Raw genomic sequence first — 21,899 nt, forward strand, 5'->3', positions numbered from 1 at the left:
CTGACTTGCCAGGTGGGCTGCCCCTCAACTGTCCTGGCTCTCTCCTGCCAGTCCGTGTAGCGCACACCACCTCTCAGCCCTTCCTACCCTCTTCTGTGGGCCTCTTGTCTACACTTGGCTCTGGAGAGTCCATTTTTCTAGTCTTCTGGCAGTTTTCTGTGTTATTCAGGCAGGTGTGGGTGACATCTAAGTGATCAGCAGGATGAGGTGCACCCAGCGCCCTCCTATGCCATCATCGTCCTCCTCAAGAAGTCCTAATTTAGTATTTATAAGGAAATTTATATCATGAGATGTTTGTATTGTAAAAGAATCTAAATCAAAGTGTGACCAGCAGACCAGCAACATCACCATTATCCAAGAACTCAAGTCCTCAGGCCTTACTCCAGACCGACCAAATCAGAAATTCTAGTGGTAAGACCAAGGTAATTCTGATGCACATTCAACATTTGAAAAACACTGCTATACTATTTGAGTGTCATTTTTATTGTGTCAGGCTTTTTTTATGGAATCTACACAGTTTAAACCGCTCTGAAGTTCACGTCATTAAAAACAATCTTGTTTTGAGTAGTCTGTTAATTTTGTATCATTTAGAAATTTTCCTAGGCCCAGAGTCATGCAAGTGATTAACCCTACAAATAATGCCTCACTTGCTAAAAAGGTCCAAATTTCAGAAGACAGAGTTACAATTTTTCACAAAATCTGCAGGCAAATAGATGACAAACATCACTGGGGAATATCATCCCACTGAATAATTCTTACTGCTTACAGTAGGAACTCCCACCATGTGGGAACCATGTGTAGTCAAATCCCAATCATGTTCAATGATTAAAAGAAACAAGACAAATTAAATCTAAATGGTTAATATAAAAATAATTTCCAATATGGTTTTATTATCTGCACTTGAATATGAACTTGTCTGATGTTCCAGACAGTTACTTCAAAATGTTGAAACCCTAACATAAGCACTAACTCAGAAGCATGGACTACTATAGTGGTAGACATCACCTTTCCAACTAATTCAATACATCAATATAAGCCAAATCCAATCTCTACCTAAAATTTCTGCTTATATTTTTCCTAGGACAGTGAGTTAAAGATTTTGACTTTCATGGGCTTCACTTACAGCTTCAGCTACTCAAAAATAAACAAATTGAAAATCCTATCACAATATTAACTGACGAGTGTAAATGATAATTTCAATAAGAACACTAAAGCAACATTTGCCATATTAGAATTGTAATATGGGTTATCTATCAATTAATCTCAGTCTTCATTATTATGACAGTTTCAAAAATAAAAGGACATAGGATAGAGCTAACATGACAGCATAGTAGGAGAACCCTAGGCTCCTGTCATCCCTCAACACAACTGGCTCACAAATGATTCTAAATGCCCCAGAAATAAGCCTGAACACTGACAGAACAAACTCCACAACTAAAGGTAGAGAAGAAACCACATCAAAGAAGGTAGGAAATGCAGCTAAAGGGAGAGAAGAAACCACATTGAAGAAGGTAGGAAATGCAGAGACATGGTTTAGGGGAGAAACAGATCGAGCGTGTTGCAGAGGGGAGGGAGTTGTGGTCATAGAAAAAGGCAACAGAGAGAGGAGCACACAGGGGAACACACAAGGGGAACATTTCCCCAAAGCTATTTCCAAGGAAAATGAGAGGGGCTAATTTTTGTGGGTTCTTGCAATCAGGAAGGCTTAAAGACTGGAGTTTTAAGGGTCAGCAGGCAGGGCTGGGAAAGAGCCCTGAGGGCACTACCTACTCCTGGAGAGAAAATAGGCTAACAACCTGGGGGAAGATGGAAATAGATCTAAGGAACTCTTAGGACACACATGGGTGGGGGGATTATTTTCTTTTCTTGGAATAAGTCTCTGAGAGACGGTTCAGAGAGATGCCTCTCTGAGGACAAAGGAGTTGGGCAGAGTCATTTCCCTCCCCAGCCCCTCAGCATTAATACAGGGCCACCTGTGGAAAGCAACACTGGTTGCCTAACCTATTTACACCAAGTCTCACCCCTCTGCTCTAGCAGCACTGCCCTTCTCAGTCAAGTTTTCCTCAGTCCCAGTGCAGCGGGCCCCTTCCTCAGAAGAGCAGAAGAAACTTTGGCCAACACCACGTCTCCCCACCAGAAAATTCATCAGGGCTTCATTTCTAGTGAAGTATCAGGTCTCATTTAACAAGCAGACCAGAGTAAACATAGTTAAAACTCACCACATTCCGGCCATGTGACAAACACTGCCCACTGCAGTTTAGGAGAGCTTCTGCAGATGACTGGCCCAAAGGACGGAGCAGCCAAAACAACAGCAGATACATGCAACACACACCTGAGACACTCCCTGAAGGGCCACACTATCTGACCTCTTATTCATAAAGCCATTAATCTCAGGAGCAGGAGACATAACAGGCTGTTCTAACACAGAGAAGTTGCAGACATAGACAAAATGCCAAGAAGGAGGAATTCATCCCAAATGAAAGAACAAACTAACATCAAGGCCAGATACCTCAGTAAAACAGATATAAGTCACATGCCTGACTGAGAATTTCAAGGAACAATCATAAGTATATTCACTGGGCTTGAGAAAAGAATGGAAGACTTCAGGGAGGCCCGTACTGCAGAGATAAAGGAGATAAAAAGCAATCAGAAACAAAAAATGAAATGAAATTGAAACAGGCTTGATGGAATGAACCAAGGCTAGAAGAAGCAGAGGAACAAATAAGTGATAGATGCCAAAATCATGGGAAAATAAGCTGAATAAAAAAGAGAAATAATTATGGAACACAAGAATAGACTTAGGGAACTCAGGGAATCCATCAAATGTAAAAACATTCATATTATAGCACCACAAGAAGAAGAGAGAGAAAAGGGGTCAGAAGATTTATTTGAGGAAATAATAGCTGAAAACTTCCCTAATCTGTGGAAGGAAATAGACATCAAGATGCAGGACACACAGAGAACTCCCATCAAAACCAACAAAAGCAGGCCAACACCAAGACATATTGTAATTAAATTTGCAAAATATAGCAATAAAGAAAAAATCTTAAAAGCACCAAGACAAAAGAAGTCCTTAACTTACAAGGGAAAAGCCATAAAGCTAGCCAGAAATTTCTCAACAGAAACATGGCAAGCCAAGAGTGGCATGCTATATTCAAAATGCTGAATGAGAAAAATCTGCAGACAGAAATACTCTATCCAGAAAGGCTATCATTCAGAATAGAAGGAAAGATAAATCCTAGACAAACAAAAACTAAAAGAGTTCATGGCCACTAACCCAGCCCTGCAAGAAATATTTGAAAGGGGACTATTTGAGTGGAAAGGAAAGATCAAAAGTGACAAAGACAAGAAAGGAGCAGAGAAAATCTCCAGAAATAACAAAATAAGTAATAAAATGGCACTAAATACATATATGTCAATGATTACTCTGAATGTAAATGGAATAAATGCTCCAATCAAAGGACATAGGGTGTCAGAATGGATAAAAAACAAGACCTAACTATATTCTGCCTATAAGAGACTCATTTTAGACCTAAAGACACCTGCAAATTGAGAGTGAGGGAATGGAGAAATATTTATCATGCAAATGCATGTCAAAAGAAAGCCAGAATAGCAATACAAACTATATCAGACAAATCAGACTTTAAAACCAAAGAAGGGTATTATATCATAATAAAGGGGACTATCCAACAAGAAGATCAAACAATTGTAAATATTTATGCACCCAACATGAAAGCACCCAAATATATAAAACCCTTAACAACAAACATAAAGTAACTCACTGATAATAATACAATACTAGTAGGGAACTTTAATATCCCACTTACAACAACAGACAGATCATCTAAACAGAAAATCAACAAAGAAATAATGGCTTTGAATGACACACTGGACCTGATGGACTTAACATATATATTCAGAACATTTCATCTTAAAGTAGCAGAATACACATTCTTTTCATGTACACATGGGACATTCTCCAGAACAGATCACATACTAGGTCACAAATCAGGCCTTAACAAGTACAAAAACAACTGAGGTCATACCATGCATATTTTCTGACCACAATACTATGAAACTTGAAGTCAATCACAATAAAAAAAAATGAAGACCACAAATACATGGAGGTAAAATAACATGCTACCAAACGATGATGGGTCAATGAGGAAATCAAAGAAGAAATTTTTAAAAATACATGGAAACCAATGAAAATAAAAATGCAACAGTCCAAAACCTTTGGGGTGCAAAAAAGCAGCCCTGAGAGGGTAGTTGATAGCAATATAGGACTAGCTCAAGAATCAAGAAAAATGTCAAACAACCTAATCTTATACCTTATACCTAAAGGAACTATAAAAAGAGTAACAAAAGAAGCCGAATGCCAGCACAAGGAGGGAAATAATAAAGATTAGCACAGAAATAGATGATATAGAAACTAAAAAAACAATACAACAGATCAATGAAAACATGAGCTTGTTCTTTGAAAAAATTATTGAAATCCCCTAGCCAGACTTATCAAATAGAAAAGTAAAAAGAAACAAATAAAATCACAAATGAGAGTGGAGAAATAACATCCAACACCACAGAAATACAATTATAAGAGATTATGAAAAATTATTTGCCAACAAACTGTACAACCTGAAGAAAAGGATAAATCCCTAGAAACATAAAAACTACCAAAAGTGAAATAGGAGGAAATAGAAAATTTGAACAGATCCATAAACAACAAAGAAATTGAATCAGTAATCAAAACCCTCCCAACAAACAGAAGTCCAGGTCCAGATGGCTTCACAGGGGAATTCTACAAACATTTAAAGAAGAGTTCGTACCTATTTGTCTCAAAGTATTTTGAAAAAATAGAATCGGAAGGAAAACTTCCAAATTCATTCTATGAGGGCAGCATCATCCTGATATCAAAACCAGACAAAGACTCCACTAAAAAAGACAACTACAGGCCAATATCCCTGATTTACATGGTTGCAAAAATTCTCAATAAAATACTAGGAAATTGAATCCAATCATACATTAAGAGAATTATTCACCACGATCAAGTGGAATTTATTCCTGCATTGCGAGGGTGGTTCAATATTTATTTTTGACAGGCAGAGACAGAGGGAGAGAGAGACTCTCAAGCAGGCTCCAGGCTGTCAGCCCCAACACAGGGCTTGCTTTCATGAACCATGAGATCACCACTTGAGCCAAAATCAAGAGCCAGATGCTTAACCAACTTAACCCAGATGCCCCTCAATATTCCCAAATCTATCAACGTGATACACCACATTAGTAAAAGAAAATAAACATATGATCATTTGAATAGATGGAGAAAAATCATTTCACAAAGTACAGCACCAATGCTTGATAAAAGCCCTCAACAAAGTAGGCATAGAGGGAACATATCTCAACATGATAAAGGCCATATATGAAAACCCCACAGCTAATATCATCCTCAATAGGAAAAAACTGAGAGCTTTTCCTCTATGGTAAAGAACAAGACAGGGATGTCCACTCTCACCACTGTTACTCAACAAAGTAATGGACTGTCTAACCTCAACAGACAACAAAAAAGTAAAATGCATCCAAATCAGCATGGAAGAAGTCAAATTTTCACTATTTGCAGATGACAGGATATTCTATGGAGAAAATTCAAAAGACTCCACCAAAAAATTGCTAGAAATGTACATGAATTCATCGAAGTCATAGGATACAAAATCAGCATATAGAAATCTGTTGTATTTCTATATACCAATAATGTAGCAGCAGAAAGAGAAATCAAGGAATCAATCCCATTTACAACTGCACCAAAATCCATAAGATACCTAGGAATAAACCTAACCAAAGGGATAAGTGATCTGTACTCTAAAACAATAAAAATCTGATGGAAAAAAATTAAAGTAGACACAAAAACAATGGAAAAACATTCCATGCTCATGGATCAGAAGAACAAATATTGTTAAAATCTGTATACTACCCCAAAATAGACACATATATCAATGGAACAGAATAGAGAACCCAGAAATGGACCTACAAAATATACGACCAACTAACCTTCGACAAAGCAGGAAAGAGTATCCAATGAAAAAAAAGACAGTCTCTTCACCAAATGGTGCTGGGAAAACTGGACAGCAACATGCAGAAGAATGAACCTGGACCACTTTCTTACACCATAAACAAAAATAAACTCAAGGGAGGAGCCAAGATGGCAGAAGAGCATGGAAGTCTTTTGTGTGTCTTGCGTCCATGAGATACAGCCAAACACTAAACCATTCTGCACACCTAGAAAACTGGTTGGAGGATTAACACAACAATCTGCACAACCTGAACCACAGAACTCAGCAGGTATCTGGCACAGAGAGGTGAACTTGGGGAGCAAGAAGCCACGGTGGGAAGAGAGGTGCTTTTCTGGGTGGAGAGAGTAGAGAGATGGGGGGAGAATATGGGAAAAGCACCCCTCCCCAAAAGCAGCTGGAGAGAAAGTGGAAAATTGGAAACAGCCACAGGGACTAAATTAAAAAGGGAGAAAGGAGAAAGGAGAAGGTTTAAATTCCATTAAGACTGTAAACAAGGCTGGGGCGCCAGGGTGGCTCAGTCAGTTGAGCATCCAACTTCAGCTCAGGTCATGATCTCACAGTTTGTGAGTTTGAGCCCCACGTTGGGCTCTGTGCTGACAGCTCGGAGCCTGGAGCCTGCTTCAGATTCTGTGTTTCCTTCTCTCTCTGCCCATCCCCGGTTTGTGCTCTCTTTCTGTCATTCAAAAATAAGTAAATAAATGTAAAAAAAATTTTTTAAAGACTGAAAACAAGGGGAGCACAAAGTCTGCAACTCCGCAGCTCAATACCTGGTGGTTCTCTGGTGGGAAGGGTGAATCCCCAGGAGCAGAGTGGGGTCCAGGAGGTTCTTGGGCCACACAAGGAAAAGCGGTTCCACTGCTGGAAGGACACTTGGTAGAGACTATTGAGGCCACCTGGTCCCAGCAGACCCCAGAGAAGGGCCACGTTCGCTGGTGCTGGAACAAGGTCATTAAGGGTGAAGCCTGGTGCCAGATGTGTGTTGTGATTTTCAATAATCCCTGTAAAGCTGCTGCTACACTATCTCGAGAACTTTTTCTGGGGCGGGCTGGCACCTGGCTGCAGTCTCAGGGCACCGGCAGCAGCAGGGTCCAGCAAGCATACCTGGGTGGAGCCGGCATCAGGCCATTGCTCAGTGAGAACCTTCCGCAGAGGGGTAGAACAGGTCAAAGCCACACTCCTTCAAAAGTAAGGGACTGGGGAAAACAGCTGCATCTGAGACAAAACTCGGGAGAGAGGTACAGCCTGAGGCTTGGTCACGGACAGTAAAAAGGCGGGGAGTGGACGAAAGCTGAAGACAGAGGACAGGTGTGTGAATGCTGACTGGGGAGAAGAGAGTTCCAATACTAGAGACTAGGTAGGTGGGTGACACCATTTTCACCGCTCCTGTGCATGTGCATATACACCTAGAGTGCCACAACACTCCACCCCAGTAGGCTAGCAGCGCCATCTAGTGGACAATGGAGCCATTACACTGAGCCCCCTCAATTGGGTCAAGCTTGCTCTTCAAGAACACAAGTCTCACTGCCTGCTTAGTTTATCAAATATAAAGTGCTTCATAGTCTGACTTCTAGGGGAAAACGAAGTAATTTCAGTCCTATTTCAATCTGTTAGGTCCATCTACTCAATTTTCTTTTTTTTCTTTCTTTTTCACTTCTTTTTCTTGAATACAAAAAGAAAAAAATTCATTTTTATTTTCAATTTTTATTAAAAATATTTTTAATTTTTTTACTATATATTTTACTTTTGTGTAAATTTTTTCAAATTCTATTTTACTTCCATCGTTTTATTTCAGTCTACTTCAATTTACTATTTCAAATTTTCAAACAATTTCCTTTTTTTCCTTTTCTTTTTTCTCCTTTTTGTATCTTTTCCTTTTCTTTTTTTTTTAATTTTTTTTTTTACATTTATTCATTTTTGAGACAGAGAGAGATAGAGCATGAATGGGGGAAGGTCACAGAGAAAGAGGGAGACACAGAATCTGAAACAAGCTCCAGGCTCTGAGCTGTCAGCACAGAGCCCGACGCGGGGCTCGAACTCACGGACCGCGAGATCATGACCTGAGCCGAAGTCGGACGCCCAACCGACTGAGCCACCCAGGCGCCCCTCTTTTCCTTTTCTTGAATGCAGAAAGAGAAAACTTTTTTTTACTTTCAATTTCTATTAAAAATATTTTTCCTTAATTTTTTTACTATATTTTTTACTTTTATGTATATTTGCTCATATTCTACTTCCATCATTGTATTTGGCTCTACTACACTGTACTCACTTTTTCAAATTTTCAAATGATTTCCTTTTCTCCTTTTCATCTCTTTTTTCTTGAATATGGAAAGAGAAAAATTGATTTTTATTTTTAATTTATATTTAAAATATTTTTAATTTTTTTCTACTATATTCTTTACTTTTGTGTAAATTTGTTCAAATTCTATTTTACTCCCATCATCTCATTTTAGTCTACTGCATTGTATTCATTTTTTCAAATTCTCAAATGATTTCCTTTTCCCCCCTTTTTTCCCTGATCTGTCAAACCACTTTCAATGCCCAGACCAAAACACACCTAGGATTACCATCATTTTCCAATTTGTGTGTGTGTGTGTGTTTAATTTTTTAATTTTAATTTTTTAATCTTAATATTTTTTTTAATTTTAATTATGATAGCTCATCAATTCCATTTCTTCCTTCAAAATGACAAAACAAAGGAATTCACCCCAAAAGAAAGACCACGAAGAAACAACAGCCAGGGATTTAACCAGCACAAATACAAACAAGATGTCTGAACCAGAATTTAGAATCACGATAATAAGAACACTAGCTGGAGTCCAAAATAGATTAGAATCCCTTTCTGCTGAGGTAAAAGAAGTAAAAACTACTCAGAATGATATAAAAAATGAGCTGCAATCATGGATGGATGCTGCAGCAGCAAGGATGGATGAGGCAGAACAGAGAATCAGTGATATAGAGGACAAACTTAGAATAATGAAGCAGAAAAAAAGAAGGAGATTAAGGCAAAAGAGCATGATTTAAGAATTAGAGAAATCAGTGACTCACTAAAAAGGAACAACATCAGAATCATAGAGGTCCCAGAAGAGGAAGAGAGAGAAATAGGGGTAGAAGGGTTATGAGCAAATCATAGCAGAGAATTTTCTTAAGCTGGGGAAAGACACACACATCAAAATCCAGGAAGCACAGAGGACCCCCATTAGATTCAACAAAAACTGACCATCAACAACGCATATCATAGTCAAATTCACAAAATACTCAGGCAAGGAGAGAATCATGAAAGCAGCAAGGGAAAAGATGTCCCTAACCTACAAGGGAAGACAGATCAGGTTTGCAACAGACCTAAGCACAGAAATGTGGTAGGCCAGAAAGGAGTGACAGGATATATTCAATGTGCTGAATCAGAAAAATATGCAGCCAAGAATTCTTTATCCAGCAAGGCTGTCATTCAAAATAGAAGGAGAGATAAAAAGTTTCCCAGACAAGTAAAAACTAAGGAGTTTGGTGACCACTAAACCGGCCTTGCAAGAAATTGTAAGGGGGATTCTCTGAGGGGAGAAAAGGTAAAAATATAAACAAACAAACAAATAAATAAATAAATTCCAAAAGCAACAAAGATTAGAAAGGACGAGAGAACACCACCAGAAACTCCAACTCTACAAGCATCACAATGGCAATAAATTCATATCTCAGTACTCACTCTAAACGTCAATGGACTCAATGCTCCAATCAAAAGACATAGGGTAACAGAATGGATCAGAAAACAAGATCTATCTATATGCTGTTTACAGGAGACCCACTTTAGACCTAAAGGCACCTTCAGATTGAAAATAGGGATGGAGAACCATCTATCATGCTAATGGCCAACAAAACAAACCCAGAGTAGCCATACTTATATCAGACAATCTAGAATTTAAAATAAAGACTGTATCAAGAGAGGCAGAAGGACATTATATCATGATCAAGGGGTCTATCCACCAAGAAGACCTAACAATTGTAAACATTTATGCGCCAAGTGTGACAGCACCCAAATATATAAATCAATTAATCACAAGCATAAAGAAACTCATCAATAGTAATGCCATAATAGTAGGAGACTTCAACACCCCACTCAGAGCAATGGACAGATCATCGAATCAAAATATCAACAAGGAAACAATGGCTTTGAATGACACACTGGACCAGATGGACTTAACAGATATATTCAGAACATTTCATCCTAAAGCAACAGAATATACATTCTTCTCCAGTGCACATGAACATTCTCCAGAATAGACCATATACTGTGATACAAATCAGCCCTAAGTACAAAAAGATCGAGATCATACTGTGTATATTTTCAGACCACAACACTACAAAACTCCAAATCAACCACAAGAAAAAATGTGGAAAGATAACAAATACTTGGAGATTGAAGAACATCCTACTAAAGAATGAATGGGCTAACCAAGCAGTTAAAGAGGAAATTAAAAAGTATATGGAAGCTAATCAAAATGATAACACTACAACCCAAAACCTCTGGGACACAGCAAAGGCGGTCATAAGAGTAAACTGTATAGCAATCCAGGCCTTTCTAAAGAAGGAAGAAAGATCTCAGATACACAACCTAACCTTATGCCTTAAGGAGCTGCAAAAAGAACAGCAAATAAAACCCCAAACCAGCAGAAGACAGGAAACAGTAAAGGTTGGAGCAGAAATTAATGCTATCAAAACCAAAAAAAGAGTAGAACAGATCAATGAAACCAGAAGCTGGTTCTTTGAAAGAATTAACAAAATTGATAAACCACTAGCCAGTTTGATCAAGAAGAAACAGGAAAGGACCCAAATAAATAAAATCAACAATGAAAGAGGAGAGATCACAACCAACACAACAGAAATAAAAACAATAATAAGAGATTATAAGCAATTATATGCTAACAAAATGGGCAATCTGGAAGAAATGGACAAATTCCTAGAAACATATACCCTACAAAAACTGAAACAGGAAGAAATGGAAAATTTGAACAGACCCATAACCAGTAAGAAATCGAATTAGTAATCAAAAATCTCCCAAAACACAAGAGTCCAGTGCCAGATGGCTTTCCAGGGGACTTCTACCAAACATTTAAGGAAGAGTTAACACCTATTCTCTAGACGCTGTTCCAAAAATAGAAATGGAAGGAAAACCTCCAAACTCTCTATGAAGCCAGCATTACCTTGATTCCAAAACCAGACAGAGACCCCACTAAAAAGGAGAACTATAGACCAATTTCCCTGATGAACATGGATGCAAAAATCCTCAACAAAATATTAGCCAACTGGCTCCAACAAAACATTAAAAAAAAATTATTCACCACGACCAAGTGGGATTTATACCTGGGATGCAGGGCTGGTTCAATATTTGCAAAACAATTAACGTGATTCATCACATTAATAAAAGAAAGGACAAGAACCATATGATCCTCTCAATAGATGCAGAGAAAGAATTTGACAAAATACAGCCTCCTTTCTTGATAAAAACCCTCAAGAAAGTAGGGATAGAAGGAGCATATCTCGAGATACAAAAGCCATATATGAATGACCCAATGCTAATATCATCCTTAATGGGAAAAACTGAGAGCTTTCCCCCTAAGGTGAGGAAACAAACAGGGATGTCCACTCTCGCCACTGTTATTCAACATAATATTGGAAGTCTTAGCCTCTGCAATCAGACAACACAAAAAAATAAAAGGCATCCAAATCAGCCAGGAGGAAGTCAAACTTTCACTCTTCGCAGATGACATGATACTCTATATGGAAAACCCAAAAAATTCCACCAAAAAACTGCTAGAATTGATTCATGAATTCAGCAAAGTTGCAGGATATAAAATCAACGCACAGAAATCGGTTCCATTCCTATACACCAACAATGAAGCGACAGAAAGAGAAATCAAGGAATTGATCCCATTTACAGTTGCACAAAAAAACGTAAAATACCTAGGAATAAATCTAACCAAAGAGTTGTCTATACACTGACAACTATAGAAAGCTTATGAAAGAAATTGAAGAAGACACAAAAAATGGAAAAAAGATTTCATGTTCCTGGATAGGAAGAACAAATATTGTGAAAATGTCGATACTACCCAAAGCAATCTACACATTCAATGTAATCCCTATCAAAATAACACCAGCATTCTTCACAGAGCTAGAACAAACAGTCCTAAAATTTGTATGGAACCAGAAAAGATCCCGAATAGCCAAAGCAATCTTGAAAAAGCAAACCAAAGCAGGAGGCACCACAATCCCAGACTTCAAGCTATACTACAAAGCTGTAATCATCCAGAGAGTATGGTACTGGCACAAGAACAGACACTCAGATCAATGGAACAGAATAGAGAACCCAGAAATGGACCCACAAACATATGGCCAACTAATCTTTGACAAAGCAGGAAAGACTAGCCAATGGAATAAAGACAGTCTCTTCAGCAAGTGGTGCTGCGAAGACTGGACAGCAACACGCAGAAGAATGAACCTGGACCACTTTCTTACACCACACACAAAAATAAATTCAAAATGGATGAAAGACCTCCATGTAAGACAGGAAGCCATCAAAATCCTCGAGGGTACAGCAGGCAAAAACCTCTTTGATCTTCCGCCACAGCAATTTCTTACTCAACACATCTGTGGAGGCAAGGGAAACAAAAGCAAACATGAACTATTGGGACATCATTAAATAAAAACCTTCTTCACAGCAAAGGAAACAATCAAGAAAACTAAAAGGCAACCTAGAGAATTGGAGAAGATATTTGCAAATGACATATCAGATAAAGGGTTAGTATCCAAAATCTATCAAGAACTTATCAAACTCAACACCCAAAAAACAAACAATCTAGTGAAGAAATGGGCAAAAGACATGAATAGACACTTCTCCAAGGAAGACATTCAGATGGCCAACTGACACATGAAAAAATGCTCAACTTCACCCATCATCAGGGAAAAACAAATCAAAACCACAAAGAGATACCACCTTACACCTATCAGAATGGTTAACATTAACAACTCAGGCAACAACAGATGTTTGCGAGGATGCGGAAAAAGACTATCTCTTTTGCATTGTTGGTGGGAATGCAAGCTGGTGCAGCCACTCTGGAGAACAGTATGGAGGTTCCTCAAAAAACTAAAAATAGAACTATCCTACGACCCAGCAATTGCACTACTAGGCATTTATCCAAGGGATACAGGTGTGCTGTTTTGAAAGGACACATGCACTCCAATGTGTATAGCAGCACTGTCAACAATAGCCAAAGTATGGAAAAAGCCCAAATGTCCATCAATGGATGAATGGCTCAAGATGTGGTATATATACACACAATGAAGTATTACTCGGCAATCAAAAAGAATGACATCTTTCCATTTGCATCTACGTGGATGGAACTGCAGAATATTATGCTAAGTGAAATTAGTCACTCAGAGAAAGACAAATATCATATGACTTCACTCACATGAGGACTTTAAGAGACAAAACAGATGAATATAAGGGGAGGGAAACAAAAATAATATAAAAACAGAGAAGGGGACAAAACAGAAGAGACTCATAAATACATGGAGACCAAAGTGAGGGTTACTGGAGGGGTTGTGGGAGGGGGGATGGGCTAAATGGCTAAGGGGCACTAAGGAATCTACTCCTGAAATCATTGTTGCACTATTTGCTAACTAGTTTGGATGTAAATTTTTAAAAAATAGGGGCGCCTGGGTGGCTCAGTCGATTAAGCGTCCGACTTCGGCTCAGGTCACGATCTTGCGGTCCGTGAGTTCGAGCCCCGCGTCGGGCTCTGTGCTGACTGCTCAGAGCCTGGAGCCCGTTTCAGATTCTGTGTCTCCCTCTCTCTCTGACCCTCCCCCGTTCATGCTCTGTCTCTGTCTCAAAAATAAATAAATGTTTGGGGCGCCTGGGTGGCGCAGTCGGTTAAGCGTCCGACTTCAGCCAGGTCACGATCTCACGGTCCGTGAGTTCGAGCCCCGCGTCGGGCTCTGGGCTGATGGCTCAGAGCCTGGAGCCTGTTTCCGATTCTGTGTCTCCCTCTCTCTCTGTCCCTCCCCCGTTCATGCTCTGTCTCTCTCTGTCCCAAAAATAAAATAAAACGTTGAAAAAAAAAAAATTAAAAATAAATAAATGTTTTAAAAAAATTAAAAAAAAATAAATAAATGTTAAAAAAATTTTTTAAAAATAATAAAATAAAATAAATAAAAAAATAAATAAAAATAAACTCAAAATGGATGAAAGACCTAAATGTGAGACAGGAAACCACCAAAATCCTACAGAACACAGGCAGCAACCTCTTTGACCCCAGCCACAGCAGCTTCTTACTATATATGTCTCTGGAAGCAAGGGAAATAAAGGCAAAAATGAAGTATTGGGACCTCATTAAGATAAAAAATCTTCTGCACAGTAAATAAAACTAAAAGGCAACTGACAAAATGGGAGAAGACATTTGCAAATGACATATGGGATAAAGGGTTAGTATCCAAAATCTATAAAGAATTTATGAAACTCAACATCTGAAAAACAACAGTTAAGCAATGGGCAGAAGACATGAGTAGACATTTTCCAAAGAAGACATCCAGATAGCTAACAGACACACGAAGAGATGCTCAACATCACTCATCACCAGGGAAATACAAATCAAAACCACAATGAGATACTACCTCACACCTGTCAGAATGGCTAAAATTAACAACTCAGGAAACAACAGATGTTGGTGAAGATGTGGAGAAAGATGAACCCTTTAGCACTGTTGGTAGGAATGCAAACTGGTGCAGCCACTCTGGAAAACAGTATGGGGGTTCCTCAAAAAATTAAAATTAGGACTACCCTATGACCCAGCAACTACACTACTAAGTATTTTCTCAAAGGATACAAAAATACAGGTTCAAAGTGGTACATGCACCCCAATGTTTATAGCAGCATTATCAACAATAGCCAAATTCTGGAAAGAGTCCCAATGTCCATTGATTCATGAATGGATAAACAAATTGTGGTATGTATATATGTATTTATGTATATATATATATATATATATATATATATATATATATATATACACACACACATACACACACATACATACAATGGAATATTATTCAGCCATAACAGAATGAAATCTTGCCATTTGCAATGGTATGGATAGAGCTGGAGAGTATTAGCTAAGCAAAGTAAGTCAGAGAAGACAAATGCCATATTATTTCACTTATATGTGGAATTTAAGAAACAAGTGTTCATAGTGGGGGAAAAATATAGGCAAATAAGGAAACAGACTCTTAAGTATAAAGAACAAACTGATGGTTAGTAGAGGGGAGGTGGGGTGGGGGATGTGTTAAATAGGTGATGGGGATTCGGAGGGCACTTCTTGTGATGAGCCATGGGTGTTAGATGTAAGCAATGAATCACTAAATTCTTGAAACTAATTATTACACTCTGTTAACTAACTGGAATTTAAATAAAAACTAAAAAAATAAAAATAAAGGGAAAAATATAGTGAAGTCCTTTTAGCATTCCTAGGCTCTATAGGGAAAATGTAATCCATTGTCCACCAGCTTTTGCTCCTGCCCCCTAATCTTTGCTGACTTTCATCAGCTTTGGTTCCTTTTGCTCTTTTCTGGATATTTTAGAACAGAGGCTCACAACAACTGCCTATGGGGCAATGAGAATATAATTATTCAAGTAACCAGCCAGAACCACTGTTAAAATGTTTATTATCAATGTAAAGTGAAATCAGGATTTTACAAGCAAGTTTCCAAACACAAATATTGTTTTCTATAACAGTTTATCTTCCTTTTCAAGGCCTAAATATGAACACATATATAACTGGAGAATTTTTAAAATATGGTGTTTTTAATTTTAATACATCTTCAGTTGACAGGCATGCAAAATAACTCATTTCCAAATCATATGAAATATACAAATTGAAAACGTAGCATTTTAATGTACTTACTGGCCATAAAACTCAGCAAGAAACTGTTCTTCCCCATACCTCAGAAAAATCACCACCAATTCCTTTCTAGGGCATTGATGACATTAACAGTAATTAATTAGCCCTCCCTTGTCAGCATCCAGATATCCCTGGCTCAATCTATCTATGCAAATTAATGTTATATTTCCAGTTGCTGGAAATGCTCCATCATCTCTTCACTGCATTACGCTTGGCAAGGCACCTACCAACAATGCACATGATGGGAACTGAGCCATGGAGAACATTAATGGCTTGACTGAAGAGCTAACTACATATTCTTGGTCTGCTAATTGAGTGAGGATATTAACGAAATGTAAAATTCCAGGAGGCATTCTTTTTTCACCCTGCCCAAGTTACCAGCATGTATAGTACTTGGAAGTAAAGAGGAGAAGAAGGTGACAACAGTCATAAACATGAAATCTCCCTAGAACTAAAAGCAAACTAAACAAAATGTAAAGTAGAGTGGGCCAAAGAACAGAATCCCATTGGGTTTTATTTGTGGCTTCAAACAACATCCAAACTGAGAGGTTCAAAAATTAAGAAACAGTGTCAATGCACTGAGGGATCATCAATTTGCATTAGAATATTATTAAAATATTTTCTAAGAGTTGTGTGTGCTGCATTGTTGAATTTGGTGCCAACAGTCAAGAAACAACCAAATACATTAAAGTACAGTAAATAACTTTTACTATACCCACTTCCAAAAATTATAAAGCATAATTTTCTTTGCCATTCTTCAAGTGAATTCATAAAACAGGTAGAAACTCAAAACATTAACTGTAATATTACACAAGATAATTAATTTGTCTTTGGTAACTCAGTCTGTCCCAAAATATTTCTGTCCAAAATGTGTAGGTGCAACAGGATGAACTTCAGTAGTTAAAATTGTGATCTCTGGAAACTCCTGAATGATTGATTTGGCACCTTCAAAACATAATAGGAAAACTGCTGTTATGGCAGGACTTTTTGGTAACATTAGCTGGAATTCAGGAATTTTATAGCCACTAAGTATAATAAAGACAGAAGGGGCGCCTGGGTGGCTCAGTCAGTTAAGCGTCTGACTTTGGCTCAGCTCATGATCCTGTGGCTTGTGAGTTCAAGCCCCCCGTCAGGCTCTGTGCTGACAGCTCAGAGCCCAGAGCCTGCTTCAGATTCTGTATCTCCATCTCTCTCAGTCCCTCCCTCACTCACCCCTATCGGTTTGTCTCTCTCTCAAAAAAAATAAACATTAAAAAAATGAGATAAGACAGAAAGCAATGACCTCCTAGTCAGACTTTGCTAATCTCTTAGTTTATATGTCTGATACCTGGAAAGCTTTGACAATCATCACACTATGCCCTCACCCAGTAACTAATGAATTCTTAGAATCAAATTGTTTTATATCCGAGATATTACAAATACATTCATTTATAGCAACTTTCTCCCTGAAGTCTTTGTTTTGTTTTCATTTTAAATTATTTTCTTTTAAAAAAATGTTTACTTTTGAAAGAGAGAGGAGAAAGCAGAGAGAGAGAGAGAGAGAGAGAATCCCAACCAGTCTCTGCAATGTCACGTGGAGCCTGACATGGGGCTCAAACCCGTGAACCGTGAGATCATGACCTGAGCCAAAACCAAGTGTAGGATTCATAACCAACTGAGCCATCCAGGTTCCCCTGTTTTGTTTCATTTTAAAGGCAGCTAGAATAGAAAGAATATATACTCCTTTCCAGAAACAACATCATATATAAGATGATGGATGGTTTCTCAATTGGAACACTGAAACAAGTGTGAAAACTTATTTGGTATGTCAGAGCGAGCTAGCTTTTAGAAGTTAGGACTCTAGCTTTGGGGGTTGCATGGAAAGAGTCTAGCTAGGACCCTAGCCAAACTAAAAAGCCATAATGATGCTGTCACTAAATAAGATTTTTTCATCTACAATGTCAAAGAATAGTATACTATTCTAATGTATACTCTTAGAACTAATACAGTTACTTTTCTACTTCCAAAGGCAGAAAGCCCAATAATTATTTGGTTATCTCAACATTTACAGTGCCATCTCTGCTATATATAAATGGATGACCAAGCAAATTGCCCTTTGTCACCATCAACATTTGAACTACCAGTAAGTTTTTATTATGAAACAGCAAAATAATCAATGGCCTACTGAAAGCAGCCCTCCCAACAAGATATGCTGTAGCCTCTTCAGGGTTGGCTAAGACTTGGAACCTTTGGCCATGAGGAAGCACTCTAACTAGAAGCCACATATTTCTCTTTCCTTTCAATTATGAAACAAATACAAATTCATTGTCAAACATCTGAAAAATACCAAAAACAAAACTTAAAAAATAAAATGAAGCACTTAGAATCCCACCATCCTAAGATAACCACTATTAATATAGTGTGTATTTTGAAATTAAATTTGAAATAGTACTGTGCATCTGTCTAGCCTCTCATGCTAAGGAAACACTTATTAGGGTCGATGTTAAATCCAAGTCTGATTGTGGTAGTGATAATGGTCGTAATTTGTCTTAATTGTCTCTAAACTTGGTGATAACATTTTACATTATTCTAATGCAGTTACTTTTTAACATTTACCATGTAGATGTTTTGATGTTATTAAATATTTTTCAAAAACATGATTTAGTTATATAATATTACATCCTTTGAATATATATTTACTTAACCACTTCTTTATTGTAAGGCATTTATATACTATCGAATTTTTCCTTACAGTAGACATAACTCTGCAATGAATATCCTGAAAGCTAAGTTTCTACATGCATGTATGATTATTTTCTTAGGACACTTTCACAATTGTCCTAGATTGTATGTTTAAAAAAACTAAGGCCTTACATTAGGTTTATTTTCCTGAGGAAATGGAGAACAAACACACAGTTCTACCATTATGCCCTTTGAGCAGAAATAGAACTTAAAAAAAACTTCTGATCTTTGCTTCACGTTGCAAAGTTTACTGCAGCAAGACCACAGGATCTAACCAGATCTTCAAGTTGATTGTGGTGTGGGAGCAGTTCTCAGGCTCGGCTGAGAAGTCAGGAGAAACAGGGACATTTCAGCTATTCACATGCTCTACCCAAACAATGTTACCACAAAAACAATCGCAATCCCCTTCAAAGGGATTAGTTCATCACCTTCCATATCAATTTGAACATTAGAATGGTGTAAAATATCCTATCACCCAGCTTAAAACTTATTAACACAAGTTATAAACTACCAAAATTAGATTTAGATTTAATGTGGAAGCAAATGAACTTTTTCTCCTGACGAGACTCTGGGCAGATACACACTTACCCAACCCTTGACCATCTGAAGGCCCAGTTACCGCCTCATGCTGAACTCACCATGAGGAGTGGAGAACAGGCTGAGTAGGATAATAACACTGGGTTGAACTCCATGTTCTATAAGAACCTTTACAGCTTCAATTACAGTATTTCCAGTGCCTGAAATCAAATGACAACCAAATGCATTAGCAACTTTAACATTTATCTCAAAACGTCTTTGAAGTTTCTTTGAAGTTAAAGGCAGTTTAGAAATCTAACATAAGACACTAGGCAAAGCGTCATTTGCAGGTACCTTTTCTTTACCAATGACATTATTTTCAATAATGGACATGACATACACACTTTTCAATTTTCAAATGCACAACAAACCCTAAATTCATTCAGTATTAGAGATATCAAATTTGACACCCACCCTCCACCACCAACCCTAGGAGATAATGTCGTGTGTGACCTGAGTAAGCTTAGGAAACAATACAATAGGAGAAAAAATATTACTTCCAGAGAGGATAAATCCTTGAGAAAATCACTGTTATGCTCACTGAGCTAGAGAAGGGACATATTTCAATAGACCTTCTGTGTTCTATATATTCTGCCTCATTAGGTCCTTTGCTTCAGTGTGAGTATTCCTTTTAAAACAAAAGCTCTTTGGAGCTAAAAAAATTTAGATAACATATATTCTCTTATTACACAATAAAAATTCCCCAGTGAAACTGCCCAGGGCAACTCCAAATACAACAGAAAAACATATTTAGAAAGGGTTTTGCCTTTATATAAGGATACCTAAAGGGCAGTCACTAAGTGGAATTGCTTTAAACCCTAAGCAAAGTATACAAATTAAACTCCAGCCACTCACTGAGAATTGGATACATCAGAAGAACTTTTCTCCGGTAAATGTCTGGAGGGAATTTGGCATAATATACTTTGGCTCTTTGTGTTTCCTCATCACTCTGAATCAGGATCTTTCCAATTCGTATAGATCGACAGCAGTCTCGTAAACCTTGTTCCATTGCCTCACCTTGAAAAAAGGAAAATTTTCAAAAGAAAAAAAGGGTAGGGGGAGATAAAAATAAGGTCCAAAAATAGGCCAAAGCAGAGCATGTGACTATAATTAATACAAAAAGGACATTGCCAAAATGGGAGCAATTCTTCTTAAGAGCTTTCATTTCAAATGCGCTCATATTTTATATTTAGTGTAGGTCAATTAAGCCAGATTAAGGGCTGGCCAATGAAAGTAGGATAAGCTTATCTTTATTGCTGGCTTTCAAGTTTGAGAGATGTCACACCCTTCCATGAAATTCAACAAATAAAGTGCTTTGTTAGGCTGCTCCCTGAGTTTTTCCAGTATCAGGACCATTTTACTCTTATTATTTTAAGGAAGACTTTTAAACCACCTAAACCTGGTATTTTCATCTGAAAAGATATATAAAAGATTTATGGAAGAAATGAGGGCTACAGACCAAGGAGGAGATATCTCCTCCTTGGATGGAGGAGATGGAGATATCTCCATCAGGAGATATCACTATGCCCCAGCAATGACTTCAATGGCAGAAGTTTGCTGGCAAACAGTGAAAAACTATACTGTTCCCTTCTTCCCCTTCCCCAAGAACCATAACCAATGCTACTACTACCCACTTGGTTTCTGAACACTGAGTCATTTTGAGTCTGAATTCCATTAGAAAGTATTTGCCAAAAGTCAATCATTCTCGTACCATCTTCAAGATTAGAGGCCATACCAGAATTCTACCTGTACTGTTATTTACTTAATATTTTTCTTTAACTATTTTCATTTACATTTATTTTAAGGGGAAACTTTCTATCACTACTGTAAACATAAAAACAGTTTCTAATATATAGGAAAATCAACCAACAGCTAATAAGTTTAAAAATAACCCTGTCTATGCATTACCCCAAGGTCATCTGCTATGTACTAGGGGTGTGAAGATGCCACTGATGTTAGGGCAGGAACTGGACTAAAATAGAAGAAAAAAATGCCATTAAAGCCCATCTCCATTGTCTTCACCAGTTTTAAAAGGTTAAATACCATTGTTCTGTAAATCCGATCATTGCTTAAAAGCTACCTTATATAAAAAAGGGAGCTAAAAGCTTCTATTTTACTTGAGGTATTCAATTGTTTACAAACAGAACTTCACAGCCAGAGAAAAGGCAATGCTTGTATGTAGAAAAAATTCATTTGTCTAGTGCAAGTGAGGCTTCTACGGAACAATGGGACCTTGTGCAAAAATTAGTTAATTTATTTGTTAAGTTGCTGAATAAAAATAATCCTCCCCATGTAACAGGTAGACGCTCTAATTACAGACGTAGTTTTGTTGCACAAAGTCTGGTTTAGAAGAGTAATCAGTTGGACTCAAATACAAATACACCATTTATAAGACCAGAATTTGGAAATACATAGAGTTAATAACATTTAAGTGCTTTTGCCATATAGTCACATAGACATCAAATATAAAACTAAAAATATTGAATAAGTCATTCAGTCCAGTTCCTGATAGGGTAGGACTGTTCCCTATAAAAACAAACAAACAAAAACAGAACAAACATTTCTCCAGTCAGGTATTTGAAGCTCTGCAAGC

At 37.7% G+C, this 21,899-nt stretch overlaps 1 protein-coding gene across 4 annotated transcripts in view; it reads right to left on the reverse strand.

Moving 5' to 3' along the window:
• Positions 1-21,899, reverse strand: part of UPRT (uracil phosphoribosyltransferase homolog) — an 83,882-nt gene that overhangs the window by 38,420 nt on the left and 23,563 nt on the right. For 2 of the 4 annotated variants that reach the window (XM_081793806.1, XM_081793807.1), the window contains exons 5-6: positions 20,162-20,323; positions 19,369-19,467 (exon numbers count right to left, since the gene is read on the reverse strand). In XM_081793806.1, the coding sequence (XP_081649932.1) occupies positions 19,369-19,467; positions 20,162-20,323 (261 nt within the window). Of the gene's footprint in view, positions 1-15,756; positions 16,955-19,368; positions 19,468-20,161; positions 20,324-21,899 lie in introns of those variants that run through there. The other 2 variants (XM_081793805.1, XM_081793808.1) reach the window with 2 other exon arrangements.

Source organism: Panthera onca, chromosome X, assembly GCF_046562875.1.
Source record: "Panthera onca isolate mPanOnc1 chromosome X, mPanOnc1 haplotype 2, whole genome shotgun sequence".
NCBI lineage: Eukaryota > Metazoa > Chordata > Mammalia > Carnivora > Felidae > Panthera > Panthera onca.